This window comes from Phasianus colchicus, chromosome 6 (assembly GCF_987193195.1).
Source record: "Phasianus colchicus chromosome 6, bPhaCol1.hap1.1, whole genome shotgun sequence".
Classification (NCBI taxonomy): Eukaryota; Metazoa; Chordata; class Aves; order Galliformes; family Phasianidae; genus Phasianus; species Phasianus colchicus.
In genome coordinates, this window is record NC_143441.1 from 46,904,502 (window position 1) to 46,925,827 (window position 21,326).

Genomic DNA, 21,326 nt, shown 5'->3' on the forward strand with positions numbered 1-21,326 from the left:
CAGTGCCTTTCTTGGCTCAGGCGAATTGGAGAACTTCAGCTGATGCCAGGCTTGTTTTGTAGTCACATCTTCTGGGACACTGAAAAGCTTTTTTTTAAAGGTGCTGGTGGAAGTTGCCAACAGCATTTATTAGGGAGTTTAACAGAACAGTTCGAAGGAAAACTACTTGAGAGTTTCAGTTAAATCAAGTCACGCTTTTTAAAAGTTGAAATGATTTTCCTTATATTTTTCAGTGCCTTCTTTGGACTGTTGTGATTCATCAGTTGGAGCTCAGATTATTTCAAAATCAAAAGAACTAGGTAAAAAATATAAATACTTAATCTTTGATCATTTAGCATATTGTAAGGGTATACTTTTACATCAGGCAAAAATTCCTTTTTGTTTTTATAACACATGACATTAACTATCCTTCCAATTATCACAGCATGCTTTTCATTTTTTTTCTACTTTCTTTCTTCTCTTTTGCTTGCCATACCCATGCTATATTAATAACCTGAGATTGTGCTTTGATTCTGCAGACTTAGTTGCTTGCCTTAATATTAGCAGTAAAAGATAACACAGTTTAGCTGAGTTAAAAATACATAAAGGATGAAATTGTAGGAGGACACAACTTTTCTGTATTTGTCTAGTGTATGCTAGGAATTTACAATCTTGACAAGCCTACTGACAAGTAGTTTTTTATCATAGTCCCTAACACTTTCATCATGTTAGGATAGTTTCCATCATGTCAGGATTTTATTCTGCTTGATCCTGGTAGGTGTAGTTCTGAGAGAAGTTTGTCCCCTCCGATATCTGAAAAAACATGCAGTTTTTTTATGCACTCTTTCTTAGTTCAACTTAAGAAAGCAATCATCTATGAAGAATTGCATTCAGAAGCAGCTGTGTTTTGGGGTGCAGGATGCTACATAAGAAAATATTTGTTGTTAAAGAGAGCTGAAGTTATGATGTTCAGATGTTTTCAAAAATTATGTTATCCAGTCACTATGCAATTGGGCTCAAAGTGCAGAAGCATCATTGCAGCCTCTTCATTACTGCGCATACCCAGAAAGTTCCCAAACTTCTAGTTGCAGTTGCTGGAGCAGATGGCTGAGACAGCAGTGTCTTTCTACACTGTGAAGCAAGGAATGATGTAAAGAATTTATCAGACTCAGTTGTCATGCAACAGCTTCAGGAGGTAGAAGTCTTGCAGGTCTTGGGAGACTTGAGTTCTACTCAGTTTACATACAGGTCTTGAGCCATTCACTTGATATAGTTTATTTTTTGTCTACCTATAAAAGAGGGTTAATTATTTGCTTGATTCACTGAGAGTTCTACAAGAGTAAAGCTGAGTTACAACATGTATTGCTGAGGGCTTTGGCTGTTAAACAGCAAGGACCCAAACTAAGACTTGCTAACACAGATTTTTCTGTGTCAGGGATACGCAAATGCCCTGTAAGGCACCAGTTTCCATAATCAAATAGTTCTGTCTAATGAATTCTGGATGTAAGTTGTTCTGTAGCAATGTAATGGATGGTTGCTGGATTTGACATCAGACTGAATTATAAAGCTGTAACTGTAACATGTAAGACAGTATCATATCTCTCTGTTTTATTTATACTGACTTCCTCACTCATGAATCAGTTCCATACATGTGAATTATTAACTCTTAAAAGTGCTGTTCCTAAAGATCTAAGACTTGTAAATTAAAGAGTTTTATATTGCTGTTATGATTCATTTAACTTTTATAGACCCACCGAAGACATACACACAGGATGGAGTCTGCTTGACAGAATCCGGCATGTCTCAGTTACAGAGCCTAACAGTCACAGTACCTAGAAGAAAACGGACGAAACCAAAGCTTAAATTGAAGATTATAAATCAGAACAGTGTGGCTGTGCTTCAGACACCCCCAGATGCCCAGTCAGAACACTCAAGAGATGGCGAGATGGATGACAGTAGAGGTAGCAATGTTCTTTTGGCCTGTCTTGTATGTTGAGTGCTGCACTACATGTGTACGTTGCATACATCCCTAGGAGAATTTGTAACACTCATTTTTGTAAATTCTGTACTGAATGATCTGTGGGAATTGCTTGGACAGTAGTTATGATTTGCTGTTGAACAGTCCAGGGATTTTCTTACCATTGTTCTGTTTTTGTCATCCATGCCATGCAAAACGCTTTTCTGAGGCTGGCAACACTGGAAATAGGAATTGCCTCTTTGATCGTTGGATTACTTTAGGGAATACTGTGCATTTACTGAGTACAAGTGCATTTTGAGGCTCTCAACAGTGTGAACGCCATTTGAAAAATGGTGCCGTTGGCTCAGCAGTAGATTCCTTGAAGGCCTGTATTTGAAACTAAGGAGAACGTGAAATAGCTCTTTACTTGGAGTATTTCTTTTATAAGGTGGGCTGAACTGAGGGGAGAAAAATACTTTTTGTTTGTCTTTATCTCCAAAGTAGAATTTAAGACAGAATTTGAGTTTGGAAGTGAGTTCTGAGATGCTCTTGTTCAGGTTGATGACACTGTACGTAGAGACCTGCCAAATGGTTTCAGTTTCCACGGTAGAGTATCCATTTAATTTGGAGGTAAGAGGCAAGTTAACAGTGCTTGCAGAACATCTCAGACTGGCGAGGGATGAAGGGGTCTGGGCTAGCACTTGCCTATCCAACCACCTCATTCTGTGCATGGGAATGAGATTTTAGTAAATTGTAGAAGCCTTTAGGAGAGCTCCTTCAACTGCATATTTGAGCATGGAGCAGACTTGTGTCACAGGGGCCAGCAGTATTCATTCTCATCTCCTTCTCTCAAAGTGAAGTGAGCACAGCAGCCTGAAGGTGGGAGTTGAGGGAGAGAAAAGAAGCCCCTAGGAGTAAGCAACCTTCTTTATACTTTAAATCCTCACTCTTAAGCAGTAGAAACAGCATCCAGCATGGTGCAATACCATTCTCCCATCCTCTTTGCCATAGTCTGGCTGTATATTCTGATAAGTATGTTGGTAGGATTGGTGTTAATCCATGGCCTGAGGAAAGGCTTACTGGAACAGCAGGTGTGAAAGTTATTACATTAGTCATGCAGGTCTCTGTTACGAGTGGAACATAGGCACCCCACATCACCACAATCTAAAGGGCTCTGTTTATGCAACATTGCCTTGTTGTTAATCAGATTAAATGTCATAAGAAGCTTTTTTTAGATACAGAGTGTGTGCTTGAGATAACTGGGTAGTTCAACCGTCAACATAGTTTCCATCTTAACTTGTTGATGTAAGTATTGTTCCTGTTGTTTGATTAGCACATTCTTAACCTTCTGCTACTGACTATAGTTTTTTTTAAATAGTAGGTTCCCTTTGCTTATAGCCTTTGAAACAGTTAAGTAGTAGATTTTCTATTGTTTTCTTTGGAAATCACAGTGTTTGGTATATTATCATACCACTACTCTGACTCTTATTCATCTCATGGCTTCGTACAGTCCACCAAGTGGGTTGTTGAAAGGAAAAATGCTTTCAGTTTTGGTTTGAAGGCATCAAGACAGAGAAGTAACCACTTATCTTGTTCTTTCACAATGGTTGATCATCTTTACTTCTACAACTGTGTGCTTGTATTCTATTTAACAATGATAACTTTCTTACCTGCTTGTTGACTTTTATATATACCCTTTTCTACTAGATACCGAGATACTTAAATGTAATAGCAGGGTATGATGATAGAATCAAAGCTTCCACGGACTTTAATTTCAGTTCTGGATTTCTTCTGTTGTGTTGGTTTTTTTGTTTGTTGTTGTTGGTTTTGATTTTATTGTTTTGGTTTTGTTTTTCACTTCCCCTGGAAAAAAGCAACCAAAGTTTATGTGCGTGTTCCATAGATGATTTTTTTATGTACTGAGAACCAAAGCGTGTTCACGTGTGGCTGTAACTGTATGTAAATGGTAGACTGGCTGGGTTTCCTGGAATCTCTAGTCAGTACTACATGCACTCTGAAGAGTGGATCAGTCCCTGTTCTCTGAAAGACTGAAGTTTTTGTGTGGGCATCAAGCTGAATAAGGCTATGCTGCTGCTCTGATTGAAGCAGTGTGGTTCAGTAAATCCAGGTAAATACAAATGGTGTGGACGTCACCAAGTTGAGTGGTGCAGTTGATACAATAGAAGGAAGGAAGGAGATCCAGAGGGCCAGGACAGGCTTGAGGAGTGGGCCCACATGAACCTCTTGAAGTTTAACAAGACCAAGTGCAAGGTGCAGTGCTTGGGCCAGGGCAATCCCAAACATTGGTACAGACTGGGGGATGAATGGATGGAGAGCAGCCCAAGTAAGAACGTAAAGGGGCCTACAGGAAAGCTGGATGGGGACATTTTTTCAGGGTGTGTATTGACAGGACCAGGGACGATGGTTTTAAACTGAAAGAGTCTGGGTTTGCATTAGATACAAATAAGATTTTTTTCACTCTGAGGGTGATGAGGCACTGGAACTGGTTGCCCCATCCTTGGTGGTGCTAGGTTAGATGGAGGCTAGGTTAGATGGGGCCCTGCACAGCCTGATCTTGTGGGGCTGGAAATGTGTGGTTTTTAAGGTCTCTTCCAACTCAAACCATTCTGTGATTGAAAAGTCAGTGATGGAGCCTTTGAAAGAGCAAGAGTTGTAATTGTACCACAGCTGACGTGGTATTATGGTCCACTTCTGTCTGTAGTAGGACTGAGTAGACTACAAGGCTATATTTCTTGAACTATATTTCTCCTATTCACAAATGTATGCATAAATACAAAGCAGAAAATTTGTATTTTGCTATTTTTTTCCAGGGACTATTGTATATTTACCCTAGGTATTTCAAAAACTTCACAACTTAATGAAGATGTAAGGTCATTATTATAATCACACTTTAGGGATGCCAGAAACAGAATTAACTGAGTTTCTCTTCAACACTAAAGGCTTATTAATGCTCTTATCTGTTTTTGACCTGCAGTCCTGTAGAATATAAACTCGAAATTGTGATCTTTGTCTTAAAAGCTGAGTATTTCTGTTGGGTTGAATTTTCTGTTATATAAGTCAAACTCCTGTGCATAAGTAAGTCTGCTTTCAGTCAGTCACACAGCTTCAAGTCAAGAACCCTTCATACTAAGAGTCATTATATATTATTTTCCATCTATAGGCTGTATTTTTTCAGCCTGTCTTTGCAATGAAAACAAACTCAACCAAACATAACTTAGGTGGAAGGTAAACAAAATCTATCTTGCAAGTTAGATGTATTCCTCAGTGTATTGTTAGAAATTGCTTAAATGCTTGGAAAATGCAGCACAGGGTACTGAAAGAGGTGCCTAAAGTGATAAATCTCAAGATTCACATGTAATAATGATAGTGTTTAGTCACTGGTGTTGATATAACCTCACAGGAAATTAAGGTATATGCTGGGTCTTTGTGTAGTCAGGTGGCTTTCTCACAAGTGTCAAAAGAGCATGGCTATTTATCATCCTCCTGAGAAAAACTGTTATTCTCAATAATTGTTGAGGAAACATTGAGATGTGTGCAGTTTGGGAAAATGTCTTCCCCCCCTTTTCCAGTTGAACTTAGCATTGTATCTTTTCTGCAGAGGGTGATCTTATGGATTGCGATGGGAAATCCGATTCCAGCCCAGAACGGGAAGCTGTGGATGATGATACCAAAGTGGCAGAAGGAGCTGATGGGATTAAAAAAAGAAAGCGAAAACCATACAGACCTGGTAGGACACACAATTTACATAATTGTGTCACTCGTTTAGCTCTTTTTTTCCGTATCGTTAAAAAAAAGAATAGGAAAAAATGTGAAATTATGAAGTGTTCTCTTGCTAACTGGTGGTTTTATTGTTTTAAAGTTTTTTACCAAATACTTTTCCAAAGGTTGCTGCATAGTAGTACAGCTGCAATAATATGTTGTCAATTAGTGATTTGTAGTTTGAATCTATACCTTGTTACTGATTCTTAACTCAATAGGAAAATGTACTCCATTTATATCATCAATGGAGACCAGTTTGTGAGTGTGTATACATCTTGAAGTATCTGAATTTCAGAGAACTTTCCACTGGTATCTTACTTTCTGAAATCGTTGATAAGAGTAACGTGCTCAACATTTGTGGAGTACTTCTGACAATTAACTTTATGAATGCATTCATTGGATGGAATTCAGTTATTTTAATTTATCAGTGCCATCAGCTGTTAATTATTGTGTGGAATAACTTGTGTCATGAATGCAGAACCTCTTGAGCTGTCTCTTGACAGACGATACCTGAGTGACTGTGTAGAATGTAGCTCTGTTTCTTTTAGGTCTCATTCTGAACCCAAGATAATAAATAAGGTGTCCTTAGACAAAAGTTGCCTTTTTGAGGAGCCCCTACATCACACTCCTCAGTGTCTGTGCTAGTGCTGCTTTTGTTTTTCATTATGCAGCCTCTCACTGGTGTGGGATGATGAGCAGATTGTAGTCGTTGCAGTCACAAATACTCATTTCAACAGACACACCCATCCTTCTTACTGTGATGGCCGTATCCTCTGATTATGAAGATAGCAGAGGAAGAGAAAGGAAGCAGGAGTTAGAACACGATCCAGCTTCACTTGCTTCTCTATCAGTAGTTAAACAGCTTTTTCCACCATTTTCCCTCCCCAGTGCTGTGCAAGAGTCCTGTCTCAACAGGTCAGGCCCATGTGCATTCTGCCTTCCATGATGGGGGCACCATATGGAAATGGTGTGCAAACCCACAGCTCTGAACAGAGAGCTCCTGTATCTCTACAAGTAATATATCTCAATAAGCCATTTATTTCCACTGACTCGTCCTCAAGAGAAGAGAGCTTCATTTGCTCATAGTGATTTTGGATCATGAGTTGTTAAGCAGCCATCTGTTAGTTTTCTGCAGCCAACAGTTTCCCTGAAAAATTTAACAAACCTGAGTTTGATGCATGTACGTACCTATAGACCAACTGTAAAGGACCAAGAGCATTGCAGTCAATCATTAGTGAAGGATTCTGGAGTTTCAGCCAGTATCGTGTTGGTTAATTATCTTTTCATTATGTGGTACATCCTTATAATACTGTCATTTGGAGTGGTGAGCTCTCCAGAGCAATTTGAATTTTCTTATGACCCCTTAATGTTCTTTAATAGGTTTCATTTAGTAGATTGACTAATTTTAGCAATTCATCAGCTTGCCAAGGGAGGAGAGAACCAGTGTCTGAAAGTCACCAGGTTTGGTGATTTAATCTTCTTGCAGACGTATTAAAGTCCTAAAATTCTGATCCTTACTGATAATTACATATATACCCACTGAGACATAAAAATTAAGAAATGAAAACTCCTCAGGTACGTAGGATTTGTTCATCTCTAGATGCAGTTGTCCCTTTTACCTGCAGAATAATCCTGGCTCTCATTCTTGCTGTGAAATACAGTTTTAATCAGTATATTGAAATTTTGCTTCCTTTTTAGGTATTGGTGGATTTATGGTACGTCAAAGAAGTCGTACAGGGCAGGGGAAGACTAAAAGATCTCTCTCTAGGAAAGATTCTTCTGGATCTGTTTCTGAGCAGTTGCCTGGCAGAGATGAGGGTAAGTGCAGAAATTTGCTTTTAATTTTTTGTTCATGCATAGTAAAGTAAAAATAGTGCAACTTACAATGTATGGTACTTTCTGAAGATGTAATGTGAAGGAAGCAGTTTTTAGTGTTTGTTGTGATGACTTTTTTTAATGAACTGAAAATACTCATTCCTACGCACATACAGTTCTGGCAGAGCCCATGATTTACAAAGAAATTGAAACAATTGCAGGCTGTTGTTAAAGCTAAACAGTGTGAATTGTAGGGACTGTTGTGTTGTGTCAGAGCTCTAGCTTAGACAAGTAGAAGATAGAAAAAAGTGTAAGAAATGAGGAAGGATGAGAGCAATTCTTCTGATAAGCCTTTCTTCAGATATCATGTAGATCTAGAGTTATCTTCTGGATCATGAGTTTTAATATTCACCAATGTTGCATGTTACACAAAGATGTTAGAGCTTTTTTATGCATCTGTTTATGCTCTGTGAATCCTGTACTAGTGAGTTCAATGATATTTTTATTGTTGTATGAAAAAGTAATTACCTTTGTTCATTTTAAACTGGATATGTGAGAGTTTCGTAAGATAGTCTCAGAGTTTGTTATGTTTAAAAAAATCAGTATTAATTTGTAATACTCTAAGATTCTCTAGATGTGTCATATTTCCCCCCCTTCAGTTGTCATCTTTTCCAGGGCTGAAGAATCCTACTTAGTTAGGTCTCTTTTCTCACCATGAAACCACTCTGGTGCCTCTGATATTTTAATATTCAGTGGATTGGGCATTAAACAAGAAGTCAGGTGTTGCTCCTAGGACTTGTTCTCATGCTTGCTATGTGTAATTAGACTAATTATTTCATCCATCTGGGTTTTTGTGCACTACATAGCATGTTGATTATATTTACGTATTGTTGAGGTGAGATGTGGAATGTATTTAGTTCAGTCTGTTTCTTATTATCAGTAGAAAGAGGCAGCTGCTTCTGGAAATTGACTGATACTATCTTAGAGGACTCTGGCCTTCAATTTCTGCTGTTATTCTTTCCTGTTTGCTGAGCTATTCAGTTTGAAACATGGTGCAGACCTATATTTACTGCAGTATGTAGTCAGTATTAAAACCGAATAGTTTTTTTTCCTTATTTGCTTTTGTAGAACTACTTTATGAAGTCAGCAATCGTTGCAACCCAATGTAGTAGCTGGATTTCTGAACAAAGTTCAGAAAAAGGGTTTGCTTTCTCTTCACTATTCATGTTAAAGATATGTTTTCCTGCTTTGTAGAAACTGTGATATGCTAAGTTGTTTTAGATACTGCAGAAAAATTTTGGATTAAAAACTTTCAATTCATACATAGATACATAGGTATTTTCTCCTTTGAGTTTAAAAAAAAAAAAACCTGAAAAAGGTTGAAAAGTTAATTACTCATTCTCAGTAACAATGCAATGCTTATTGTTAAAAAGCAATATTCTTCAGTTAAACAGTTAAGCTTCTTGCTCAGGCACAATTGCTTGTTAAGAAAAAAATAACTCAGAAAATCTTTGTATGTTTTAAATCATCATACCTTGCTGAGAGCTTCCTCATCAGCCTTACAAAGCTGTTGGGACACTTGCCATATCCCACTTCCTTTTGCTGCAAAAGCTCTCTCTTGAACAACGCAGAGGTCACAGTGTTGGTGAGCCTCAGTCTACTCACTGTCCTGTATATGGTGCAAGAGATGACTGTAGTACAAAGTGTGGCAGATTTTACTACATTATGTATTTTTTTAAATAACTTCCCAGGATCATTAACTCCTTGTAATTAGCTTTTGCAAGGGAGAAGTGGAGGACTTAAAAAGTTTAGTTCTTCCCCTGGTGTTTTCACTGATGTGTTGAATTAAAGCATTGAATGATTGATCAACACACTGTTCTTTTGTGTTCATTAGGAAAAAATGCAGTGCAGCTTTGTATGTGGTAGCTGAATAAACGTGTAATTTTTATTGAAGGACTTGATAGGATTCCTGGTTTTTTGATCTGTGCATCATTTCTACAAGCCATATTACAGGTTTTAAAAAGTGATTTGTACTTCTAATTTGAGAAAGATTGGTTTATAAGCAGGAAGGTGATCGACATGTAATTCTGCAGTGTAGATTTTGGAGATGCTGCTTCAGTAGAATTCTCTTTCAAGCTGGTTGAATGGTACCCATAGTTTTCTCAAATGACCACATTTTTAGGTTGGGTTAGAGACAGAAAAATTGAAGGTTTACCTACAGGTGATATGATAAGATCATGATGTGTCTACTGTCACAGATGACATTTCTGACTTCTTCAACCCAGACAGATGATCAGTTTCACAGCTGTCTAGATGAAAGTCACCTTTAGAAGATACCTAGAGAAATATTCAGATTAATTCAGATAACTCAGGCCCTCAGAGAGATGGCAAGATTTGCTACCACTCTGCCTTTTGAGAAAGACCAAGAAAATTTTGTTTATTTGTTCCTGTTACTTCTACAGGCTGGACAGAGCAGTTGCCTGACACTCCAGTTGAGGAGTCTACTCCAGCTTCTGAAAGTACTGAGAAAATAAAAAAACGTTACAGGAAAAAGAAGAATAAACTTGAAGAAACTTTTCCTGCCTATTTGCAGGTAAAACTTTCGCTGTGCTTTGTGTGTATAAACATTTACATACAAGACCTTTGTGTCTGTTGAGTCATAGGTCATTCAAACCATATTTCTTTTCTGACTACCGATTTTTCATTGAAATGGTTTTGCAGTTGGGCCAGAGGAATTCCAGGCATATATTCAGACTGAAAGGAGCAATAGCCCTGCAAAGAAGGACCTGGGAGTCCAAATGGGTGGAGAACTTAACATGAGCCAGCAGTGTGCTCTTGTAGCTTGGAAAGCAAATGGTATCCTGGGCTCCATCAGAAGAGGGGTGGCCAGCAGGGACAGGGAGGTGATTGTTCCCCTCTACTCTGCTCTTGTGAGGCCCCATCTGGAGTACTGTGTCCAGGTCTGGAGCCCCCAGTACAAGAAAGACAGAGAGCTCTTGGAGAGGGTCCAGAGGGAGGCCACAAAGATGATCAGGGGACTGGAGCACCTCCCCTATGAGGACAGGCTGAGGGAGCTGGGTTTGTTCAGCCTGGAGAAAAGAAGGCTGCGGGGCAGCCTTCAGGCAGTACCTGAAAGGAGTCTATAAACAGGAGGGGAGTCAACTCTTTGAAAGGGTAGATAACAGCAGGATAAGGGGAAATGATTTTAAGTTGAAGGATGAAAGATTTAGGTTGGATGTGAGGGGGAAGTTCTTTACAGAGAGAGTGTTGAAGCACTGTCACAGGCTGCCCAGAGAGGTTGTGGATGCCCCATCTCTGAAAGTGTTCAAGGCCAGATTGGACGGGGCCCTGGGCAGCCTGGTCTAGCATTAAATGTGGAGGTTGGTGGCCCTGCCTGTGGCAGGGGGGTTGGGGTTTGATGATCTTTGAAGTCCCTTCCAACCCAGGCCATTCTCTGATTCTGACTGTGTGACTTGGGTTTTCTATTAGGAATGTTTCTAATTTTGTAGAGAAAGCAGTGTATGATGTTAAATCCTCTCTGGTGTCATTTCTCATTGCATAGGCTTCTGTTTGTTCTGAGAGAAAAAAAAAAAGAACGCCTTTCTTTTCTCTCTAAGCTGACACAAGGCATTTTCAGCTTGTCTTCTCGTGTACTGCACTCATCTATGTCAGATGTCTTAGCCTGATAATGACATTTACTCTAGACAGTACTTCTTCTTGACAGATTATAGAACCTGATTTTATAGGGGAAATCCATATATATCTATCTATAGATATATATACAAATCTATTTATAGATTTGTGTTTTCATATGCTCTTCATCTCCCCACCACAATGATCCCCACTCTTTTACCCACCCATTTCTAATGCGATATCCCCAGAGGTAAGAAGTAGTGTTTGTTGATCCTTACGAGTGTGGATAAATACTGGGATGTTAATGTTGATTGACCAACTTAGCTGCCCTCAACTGGTTTATAAACGAATTGCTTTATATCTTCCACTGAGAACATTATGTGGCTTGTTCTTCTCAGCCTCCTTTTTAATGAAAACCTTATTGTCTTCTAGATATTTACCAAACTTCAAACTAAATCAAGTTGGAAAGGAAAGAACTGGGAGGAGGCAGCACAGTCTCTGTAAAAATAATTTGTATTTCATAAGCATGGAAGTGAGCTGGAAAGAAAGTACTTTAGCAACATTTCCTTGCTATTAATAAGAACTCATATTTTTTTCTTAATGCACCATTTATTCATAATAAATATTTGTTTCTTTTTTCACTCACTGGAAAAAAACTGGTACTAAAAATCAGTCTATGGTTTAATTCTAGCCGTTGTATCATAAATCAAGATTTTAAAGACTGCATGAAAACAGGAGAAGTTGTTATGTAGAAATTGACTTGAAAATTTACTAGACTGATTATTGTCAGATTACCCATGTACTCAGGTTTAGGTGAGTGGTAGCTGTTGCACAGTATTTCGAATGTGAAATATATGTTTAACATTCAGTGTTTTGTTCCTCCATCTCTGGTTGGATGATTTTATATTAGTTGAAATCCAGCCTTTCACTGTTCTGGCGTATGTTTGTCATGAACATTTTGTTTGGTCATGATCAAGTTGTTCAGTAGTATTCTTCAGTCATTTTTCTGCCAGAAGAAATACTCCAAGTGCTGAAAACCTTTTTGAGATATATTATGTATTGCTGCGTACATTTTTGTATGTTTGTAATAACACTGTATTGTTACAGTGCCATACGTATGTAAGGAGGCTTAGAAGTTTTGCTGTATAATTTAAGGTGTGAAATGGAGGTAGTTATGTAGCTACTTTAGGTAAGTGGTAAGCAGTGTATCCACACCTCATAGCATGGAAGAAGGACTGCCATACAGGATAGAGTGTGGAACTCAGATCAAAATCATTGATGTTTTCATTTTAACTTTGCTGTTTGTGTAACTTTTTCAATAGAGTGTTTTGAATCATTTTGTCCTCCTTGCAGGAAGCTTTCTTTGGCAAAGATCTACTAGATACTAGTAGACAAAACAAGATGAGCCTTGATAATTTACCTGAAGAATCACTTCCACTCTCATGTAAAGCAAATTTGGCCACCAGTTTCCTGGATCCTTCATCTGACCCTCTTCTTAGCTCAACCTCCACTCCAGCTCAGGCGAAACTGGGACCTCAAGGTATACAAAGCTGAAGTCAGTGATAACCTGCTAGTTTGTTTTTATTACAGCTCGAACTCGTCCACAATTTTCTTTCAAAGTGCAATTGCCATCTTTTTCAGCATTCTGTATTTTATCTTGCAAAGTAACGTTTATAATGAGTTACACCCAGCTCCAGGACATTGCTTGTTTCAAAAGGAGCAATTGATGGACTAATCGGAACTTGATACAAATCTGAAAGTGTTTAACAGTAACATTCACATCTGTAAAATTCATGAAAATGAATTCCATCCAAGAATACATGTACAAATGCATTATAAGAGAATACAAAAATACTCTGATTAAAAAAGCATTTTTAGAAGTGTACTGATGATTAGTCAGGTAAGTATCATCCACCTTTCGTCTTATTTAAAGTTTTAGATTCTTTTAGGCTGCCAGTCTTCTCTCTTCTTCCTGTCCTTTCTGAACATGAGAACCCTTTCAAGGTACAGTTTATTGCCCCTGGGCAATCTTTTGGTTTTGCTTTCTCTTGCAAAACTTTGCTGGAGATATTATTTGAGAGATTTACAGATAGCCAGAGGGTTATAAGTATTGCTGAAAGGACAGTGTCATGGAAAGGAACAATTAAAAACTTTACTGTCTTCTCCACATACTTTTTTTTCTTGATGTCTTGTAGTGTTTGCTCTGTGCTAGAGGTGTCTTACCATTCTGTATTTTTTTTAGCTGTTACTGGTTCTTCTTTACATGGGTTAATTTGTCACACTTGTTTCAGTTTATCCTCGCATCTTTTTCCATCTAAACTTTCCAACACCCAGCAGTCCTTTGCAGAGAGATCATTTATTTGTGATTGTTACATAGCGAAAGCCTGCTAAGTGAAAAGCAAAAGGCTATAGTATAATTAAGCATTGATTGTTATACACTGGAAATTGTGAGTAATAGAGAATACAAAGGTTAAATTCTCCTTAAGGGGAAACCACTGAAAAAGAAGTGTTTCAAAGTCTGTATTTCATTGGTTCCAACTCTGCAAGAAAATGTATTTACATAGACACTTTTTCACCTAGGCATGCTTTGAAGAAGTACAGATTCAAAGGTCTTTGTCACCATATCAAACTGCATGATTAAAGTCATTAATGTTCATGTAGTAGGATAGTATGAAGTGTTAGAATTGTACAAACTTGATGCTTATGTAATGTTCTATTTTTCCAAGAAAAAGGAGATTAAAAAGGGAGAATTTTTTAAAGCACGTTCTTTGAATAAACAAAGTTGTAAAACTTCATAATTTCATCTTATTTTTATATAGAAATAAATTATAAGGGTGTGGTTATTAGAAAATATGTAAATTACTAGCAACCACTGATGTGGATAACCTACTGTCTTTCCCATTTTATATGAGAGGCTCAAAGGACAGTATTTTCTGGCCATAAGAACGTTCTCAGCAATGGTATCTCCAGTGTTAGGATTTCAGGCCAAAACTGTGTCCACACAAAGCTGTTTGTTGCAGTTGGAGAGCCAGCAGGTGAAGTCATCTGCCAATTTTGATCGGCTCCAGTGCAATTTTTCTTAACTCTTCTGCTGTGACTATGTGGAAGACAGTCATTTCCACAACAGGATCTCCGTGTCTGGAAGAGCCAGATGCAATTAGAGTGATGGAGACCCTCATAAATTTGCTAATTATTGAGCTAGCAACAGTCACATTGTCCCTTCTGGCTAGGATTGCAGAGGAGCTGGTGGTGAGAGCAGTAAAAGAGCACCTGTGCTATTTTCATCAGTTTGACACAGACCTGCTTTGTTCACTGCACCAGGAGGTGGTAGGAGCATGTTGTTGCTGTGTTATTTTCCTGCAGTGCTTTTTGTCACAATGATTGCTAACTCGGTGAGAGTCCATGCTTAACTGGATAGATCTTTCCCACAAGGAAGTTGTTCTTCTCTGAGAAACTCTAATTGATTGAATCCAGAGATAAGGGTTAGATAAAGTTCATCTTCCAGAGGGCTCTCAAGCATCTGAAGAAGTTACTGGATCTGCTTTGCTTTTCAGCATGTATACAGGGCTGCTAGGAAGTTAACAGTGATGTTTTCAGCTTCCTAATGAATTTACAGTGTATTTCAATGACATTCTGTGACTATTTATTCTTAGAGCTTCATTAAGGGTAGCCAAAGCTTTGGCCAGTAGTGATGGCAGGTGGCAGAGCCAGCCAGAAGAGTGTTTGTGGAGTCTTTTCTTCACTGCTTTACTAGTTACTGGTTACAATGTTTGAAGCTCTGATTTTTGTCTGGTAAAGAAGCTGCAATTTGTATCTTCAGATATAAGACTCCTCTCTCCCATAACACAAATGGCACACCAATGTGGTGTATTTTACATGGTACCAAGCCTTAAATACATTTAAAAGAGAGCACTGGAGCAGAGTGCAGAGGCTTACTTGCTGGGAGCACCAGATCTCCAGAGTACCTGACTCACTGTTGAGGATGAAGACGATGATGTGTACACCCTGACTGCTCTGGGGACTCCTTGTGTCACTCTTGGGATTCTTTACCTGACTGTGTCTCTTTTAAAAAAAAATAAAATAAAATACCTCTTGGCAAGATGTATTCTGTGAAGGTTCTGCAAATAAGAAGGAATGCTAAGGGAATTCTTCCTGGACAAAAAGAGAGGGGTCTTCACAACTGATTCCAGTGCTGCTGGGATGTTTTGTAACTAGATAGATAGTGTTTCATTAAACACATTAGTGTGACTGCAGCCTTGGGAGAGGCATTTTTTTTCTTTTAACGTTTAAAGTAAATACATCAGAGGAGTCAGGATCATGAGATTAGCAATAGCGCAGTGCTCTGTTAGAGATCCTGCATTACAAGCAACTTATTTTCCTTTAGCCTTGTCTTAGTTTACATCTCAATTCTGAAGAGTCAAATTAATGAGCAGTATTGAGCTATTTATTTGGCACCAGATGTCAACCAGCTATTGATTGTGATCTGAAGCAGCTGACTAAAGGGATTTAGTTATTTCCAAGATAATGAGCACTTGCTGAATTAAAACTGGCAAAAAAGAAAAAAAAAAGTTTCAGATGAAATGTATATCATGAAACTTATGGATCATGGAACCTAGCCTCCTCTATCACTGACCCTCAGTATTTTTATAGTCTTAACCAGCTCCATTGTGATAGCAGTTAGCTTTTTTACAACCTACTAAACTCATTGGAAAGTCATTACAGAATCTGATTGCCTTAATATTTAGAAGCCTTTTAACTTAAAGCCTAAATTTATTCACAGTTAGTTTGTAACAATGGATGGTAACACTTCAGTTACATTTTTTCACCTTAGTCCTTTCTGGCTACTTACTCAGTGTATTTATATTCAAATTAGAAGTCAAATTATTAGGAACAGTTCTCAAGCTGTTGAGAAAAACACCGTAGCATCCAGTACTGCAGAAGAACTGAAGGCTACTGATACTGTCTTGGTGCTTCTTTCATAAAGGCTTTTTTCTCTTTAGTATTTATTTGACTTCAGACAGGAATTCAGTTACAAGACAGATCAAGTCAGTCCTTTGCCTACCAGCCAAGTGAAGATATTAACTGTGTGTACTTGGTGTTAGTTACCAGCCTGCGTGATGAAGTTGAACCAAACGCAGCAGCCATGTGGAGAAGGACTTGGGGGTCATGGTAGACAAGAAGCTGGACACGAGACAGCAGTTGGCCAGAAGGCCAACTTATTCTGGGCTGCATTAAAAAAAGGGTGGCCAGCAGGGAGAGGGAGGTATTGTCCCCCTCTACTTGGCTCTTGTGAGGCCCCATCTGCAGTACTGTGTCCAGGCCTGGGGACCCCAGCACAGGAAGGATGTGGAGCTCTTGGAGCTGGTCCAGAGGAGGGTCACAGAGATGATCAGAGGGCTGGAGCAGCTCTCCTATGAGGAAAGGTTGAGGGAACTGGGCTTGTTTAGCTTGGAGAAGAGAAGGCTCCGGGGAGACCTCATTGTGGCCTTCCAGTACTTGAAGGGAGCGTATAAACAGGAGGGGGAACGGCTGTTTGTGAGGGTGGACAGTGATAGGACAAGGGGGACTGGTTTTAAACTGAGATGGGGAGGTTTAGGTTAGATATTAGGAGGAAGTTTTTCACTAAGATGGTGGTGATGCACTGGAACAGGTTGCCCAAGGAGGTTGTGGATGCCCCATCCCTGCAGGCATTCAAGGCCAGGCTGGATGTGGCTCTGGGCAGCCTGGTCTGCTGGTAGGTGACCATGCACACAGCAAGGGGTTGGAACTAGATGAGCACTGTGGTCTTTTTCATCCCAGGCCATTCTGTGATTGTATGATCTGTGTTCTCTTGCTGTTAGCTGTCCCCTCTACAAAACACTTTTTGTTGACTCTTGCCTTCATAGGCTTTTGTGTCTCAAATACTGAGTTCTCATTTGATCTTGTGGTGCTTTTTTTCCCTTAAGTCCATCCAGTCTCCCTTCCACATGGCTGATTCACATGATCAATTTTACTATATTCAGAAATACTGAAGAATTTAGGCTTCTGAACATAGCTATAGTACAAACAAGTGAGACTTGCTTCTCACTTCAGAGCAACCTGCAGAGCATGGCGCACTAGAAGGGCCCTTTTAACCTGGTAAATCTATATTTGAATTTAGAGCTCAAGCTATCATTTATCACCAGAGTCACATTTAAACATGAAATTGCCACAATTGGTTGATATTATTTTGTTTCTCTTACAGGCAGCACCGATGACCCCTTAGCTGATCTTTCTGAAGTCTTAAATACCGATGATGATATTCTTGGAATCCTTTCTGATGATTTGGTAAAGTCTGGAGATCATTCAGGTATGTAAGTTCATGAGGCCTCTCTGGTATTTGTTTTCTTTCTCTTCTCTACATTATAGATGTGGTTGTTTTATACCTATGGGTTGTGCTCTAGGTTATTTCAGATACAGTTTTCATATTTTAAAAACACTTTGGTTTGAGATGATTTTGTTGGCTTCTACCAAAAAACAAACAAACAAAAACAAAAAAAAAAACAAAAAAGCCAACAAAAAAAACCATACAGCCTCTTCAACATTTTGTTTTACCTGTCTCTTTGCTTTGCTGCTTAAGAGAGAATAAGAAATAGCTGCTGTTGTCTGTCATACCTGCGTAACTTTTTCAGCATGAAGCTTTTTTTCTTTACTTTTGTTTTGTTTTGTTTTGTTTTCGTGTTATAATCATCCATTTTATCTGGTTTGGGTCCTGTAGGTCTTGATTTATGCACTTTCCAGGTTGAGAACTCACCCTCCCCATTTGGTAAGAAACTAAACAATGGATGATCCATGGTTAGAAGTAGTCACCTTTCCTAGTGGTTTTAGCTGAAAGAACTGCATGTGTAGAAACTAGCATTCCTTTACCGTGTCACTAATTCATGCTTCCATTTTCCACTCTTTCTGTATTGTTTGAGTCTAATGTGACCTCTGCACGCTGCATTTAGTACAGTACTGCATAAAATTTTGCTGCCAGTATTTGGAAACCTTCCTGAGATTTTGTTTTTCATGATACAAAGCCATGTGTTTTCTTGCTGTCGCTGTATAATATTACTTACAGTAGTAGTGTATTGTTTTTATCGTAGTGGTATCTGTAGTAAATTACAAGCATTTTAACAATGTGAATATATTAAAGCATGAATAAAGTAGTCAGATTGATATCTTTTTTCCACTGGATATCTTTTTTTCTACTGGATGATGGTTCATCAATTTATGTAATACACGATTTGGCAATAAGTAGAATGGCATGTTTCATTATTTTAAATTTATTTTTATTTGGTGTTTAATACAGAAATATATTTTAAATACTGAAGTGTATAGTTTTATTTTCAAAGATGTTTCTCTTTTGAGAGTTACACTGGCATGTAAAGGATGCTGTGAAATTTATATAGGAAGTTACGTTTTCTCAGGATTAACAAATCACTAGTTGTCACCTACAGTATTCAGTAGTTGTTCTTGAAATGGAAACTACTGTGAAGAGTTTGATACTGAGCACACTTCAAGAACACTTCAGTAGATAATTTAATGTAATATATAAGAATGTTTGGGAGTGAAGCTGGAGGTACACAATAAAACACATTGACTGCTATCGTGATTGTTTTTAGAATGTGAAAAATAATCACAATGGAACTTTTTACTGAGAACTATATGCTTCAGAAGATGCTGTACCTGAACTCAGTTGTCTTACTTCAACAAAATTTTCCCATTCTTCCAGTTGCATTCCGTTCAATCAACATTCCTCAAACAATACAGTAAACTGGAAGTGTAGAGCTGGGGGTATTTGTTTACTTTTCTCTAATGAATATTTTCTTTTTCCTTACCTTTCAAGTTTTAAGGAAGTCTTCATTTAGTTGATAGCTCACATCTAGGGAAGAGATGTTTTATGCCTTTTATTCTGTATCAGTAGATTTTGGTATTCATGTCTAACTTTATGTTCTTTCCTCCTTAGCTGGACTGGATATTGGTCCCATCTCTGATGATCCTTCTTCTCTGCCTCAGCCAAATGTCAACCCAACTTCACGGCCACTGAGTGAAGAACAATTGGATGGAATCCTCAGTCCAGAACTAGACAAAATGGTCACAGATGGTAATTTTTTGTTGTTCTTGATCTAGTCTTATGGAAAATGCTTTCTGTTGTTGAACTCACATTGCTGCCCACGTATTGCCACCTTTTTGCTTACAGAATTAATTTTATTGCATTGTTTAATGATTACTCATCCCATATTTTTAATTTGCACAGGTGCTATTCTTGGCAAATTGTACAAAATCCCAGGTATGTACTCTAAATCTGTGTTGTCTTCTACAAGATGCAGTTTATAAGCAATGCCAGCCAACTCATGCACAGTGTTTTTGCAGAGCTGGGAGGAAAAGATGTCGAAGATCTGTTCACAGCTGTTCTAAGTCCAGCAACCACACAGACAGCTCCTTTGCCACAGCCTCCACCTCCACCACAGCTTATGTCTTTGCACAGTCAGGGTATGTTCATTTTTTACTTCTAAAAACAGCAGCTTAGTCAGGAGAGTTGTGCATCTGTTAAATACTGACATGAAAGTAGGGCATGCCTTACTTCCTGCTATTCTTAACTCATGGAAGCTGATATTGATAATTTATGGAATATTTTTCTAAAACTGCTCGAAAGACAGCTTGTGATTCATGTGCAGGTAAATGTTGCTAACTTAAAGGGACAGTTATATTAGATTTGTGTGATGTGTTGGAGCTTTTATTTAAGCTGACACTTTCATATTCTTGAAATTGTCTGCAATAAAGCATGTGTTCTCTTCTGCATTTGCTCTTTCATTACCTTTGAGTACCTCCTCAAGGGTAATGAGAAAGTCTGTGTGACAGTGATTTGCTAATTCTTAATTTCGTTTAGGGAGTCTTAATTTTGTTTAAGAATTCAGTTTAGCATGCTAACTATTCCTATCCAAATAATAAAGAGGAGGCTAAGAAGTTTTGAAATATATCATTTATCCTCTTTCCTACTATTAAGATTATTATGAATTGATACAGCATATTGCTACTTTTATATTGAAAGCATGAGGCAGACTAATTTGACTTGTTTTTGGTACCGGTAGGGCAGGATTTTAGTGGTATGTATGAGCATAATTAGATGCACTCTTTTCTCATCAGACATCACCTTTAGTGGGTTTTCCTTGAGCTCAAGTAAGGAGTGCCCATTCTGTAATACTGGTACTACAAAAAGTGGTATGCAAATTGATTTCAGTTGCGAATTAATCATAAGAAGGAAAATGATTGGTTTCATAGTTAGTTGTATTTCCATAAAAAGGAAAGACTACAAACATTATTGGAAAGGAGACAGTTTAAAGCAAATAATGAAGTGATTTAAAACAAAAGATAATGTAGGTATCAGTACCAGTTTCCTGGTTGTTTGGGTACTTGGAGATAACTTCAGCAGTGGAACTCTGTAGGATTGTTTAACATTCTCCCTATGGGAATTGCCACAGTTATGAAGTTTTGGATTTATAACTAGTTCACTTACTGTGTAATGATCCACATGTTTCTATGAGATAAATGCTTTAGTAATGGGAAAGCTTGTATCAAGTCCCAGCAATTTCAAATAAAATTAACAGTGTTCTCATCAGGATTTATCAGCCTCCTGCATGAATTAGAGGCCTGGCTCCTCCTTGCTTGCCAGGTCTTCACAGTTACAGCATGCTATGATATAGCATATTCTCTTAAATGCTGTCTGATGAATTACTTTCATCCCAACTAAACTTTTCTGTGTAATTAATGTCACCCGTAAATTAGAAGATAATGACCTCCGGCATGGCAGAATGTTTCAGTGTTACTCTGTGAATATATTGATTTCTGATCTGCTTTTGTGCTTTTAGGAAAATATTCAGAACACAGTTATGATTGCATTTAAGTGACAGGGACTCACAGGTCAGTGTTAATTCTGTGTAGGAACATCTGCAAAGACCATCTGCTGGAATAAATCTGCTCATGCCACGTTTGCTTATTATTTTGATCAAATAAATAAAATATTCTGCCCTCATATCGCTAGGCTGGACATTTAATTACAGTGATAATGTTCATTTGACTAGGTGTATCTTTTCATCAGTTACAAATTCCAGAGTTAATAGATGATGAAGCTTACTTTGGTATGCTGCTGTCTCAGAGGAGG

At 38.2% G+C, this 21,326-nt stretch overlaps 1 protein-coding gene across 13 annotated transcripts in view; it reads left to right on the forward strand.

The window, feature by feature from the left end:
* Nucleotides 1-21,326, forward strand: part of KMT2C (lysine methyltransferase 2C) — a 188,261-nt gene that overhangs the window by 130,291 nt on the left and 36,644 nt on the right. For 9 of the 13 annotated variants that reach the window (XM_090143163.1, XM_090143155.1, XM_090143156.1 and 6 more), the window contains 11 exons: nt 234-299; nt 1,728-1,940; nt 5,556-5,684; nt 7,415-7,534; nt 9,994-10,124; nt 12,518-12,704; nt 17,388-17,492; nt 17,901-17,948; nt 19,131-19,268; nt 19,422-19,454; nt 19,538-19,657. In XM_090143163.1, the coding sequence (XP_089999289.1) occupies nt 234-299; nt 1,728-1,940; nt 5,556-5,684; nt 7,415-7,534; nt 9,994-10,124; nt 12,518-12,704; nt 17,388-17,492; nt 17,901-17,948; nt 19,131-19,268; nt 19,422-19,454; nt 19,538-19,657 (1,290 nt within the window). The remainder of the gene's footprint in view (nt 1-233; nt 300-1,727; nt 1,941-5,555; nt 5,685-7,414; nt 7,535-9,993; nt 10,125-12,517; nt 12,705-17,387; nt 17,493-17,900; nt 17,949-19,130; nt 19,269-19,421; nt 19,455-19,537; nt 19,658-21,326) is intronic. The other 4 variants (XM_090143157.1, XM_031607839.2, XM_090143158.1 and 1 more) reach the window with 3 other exon arrangements.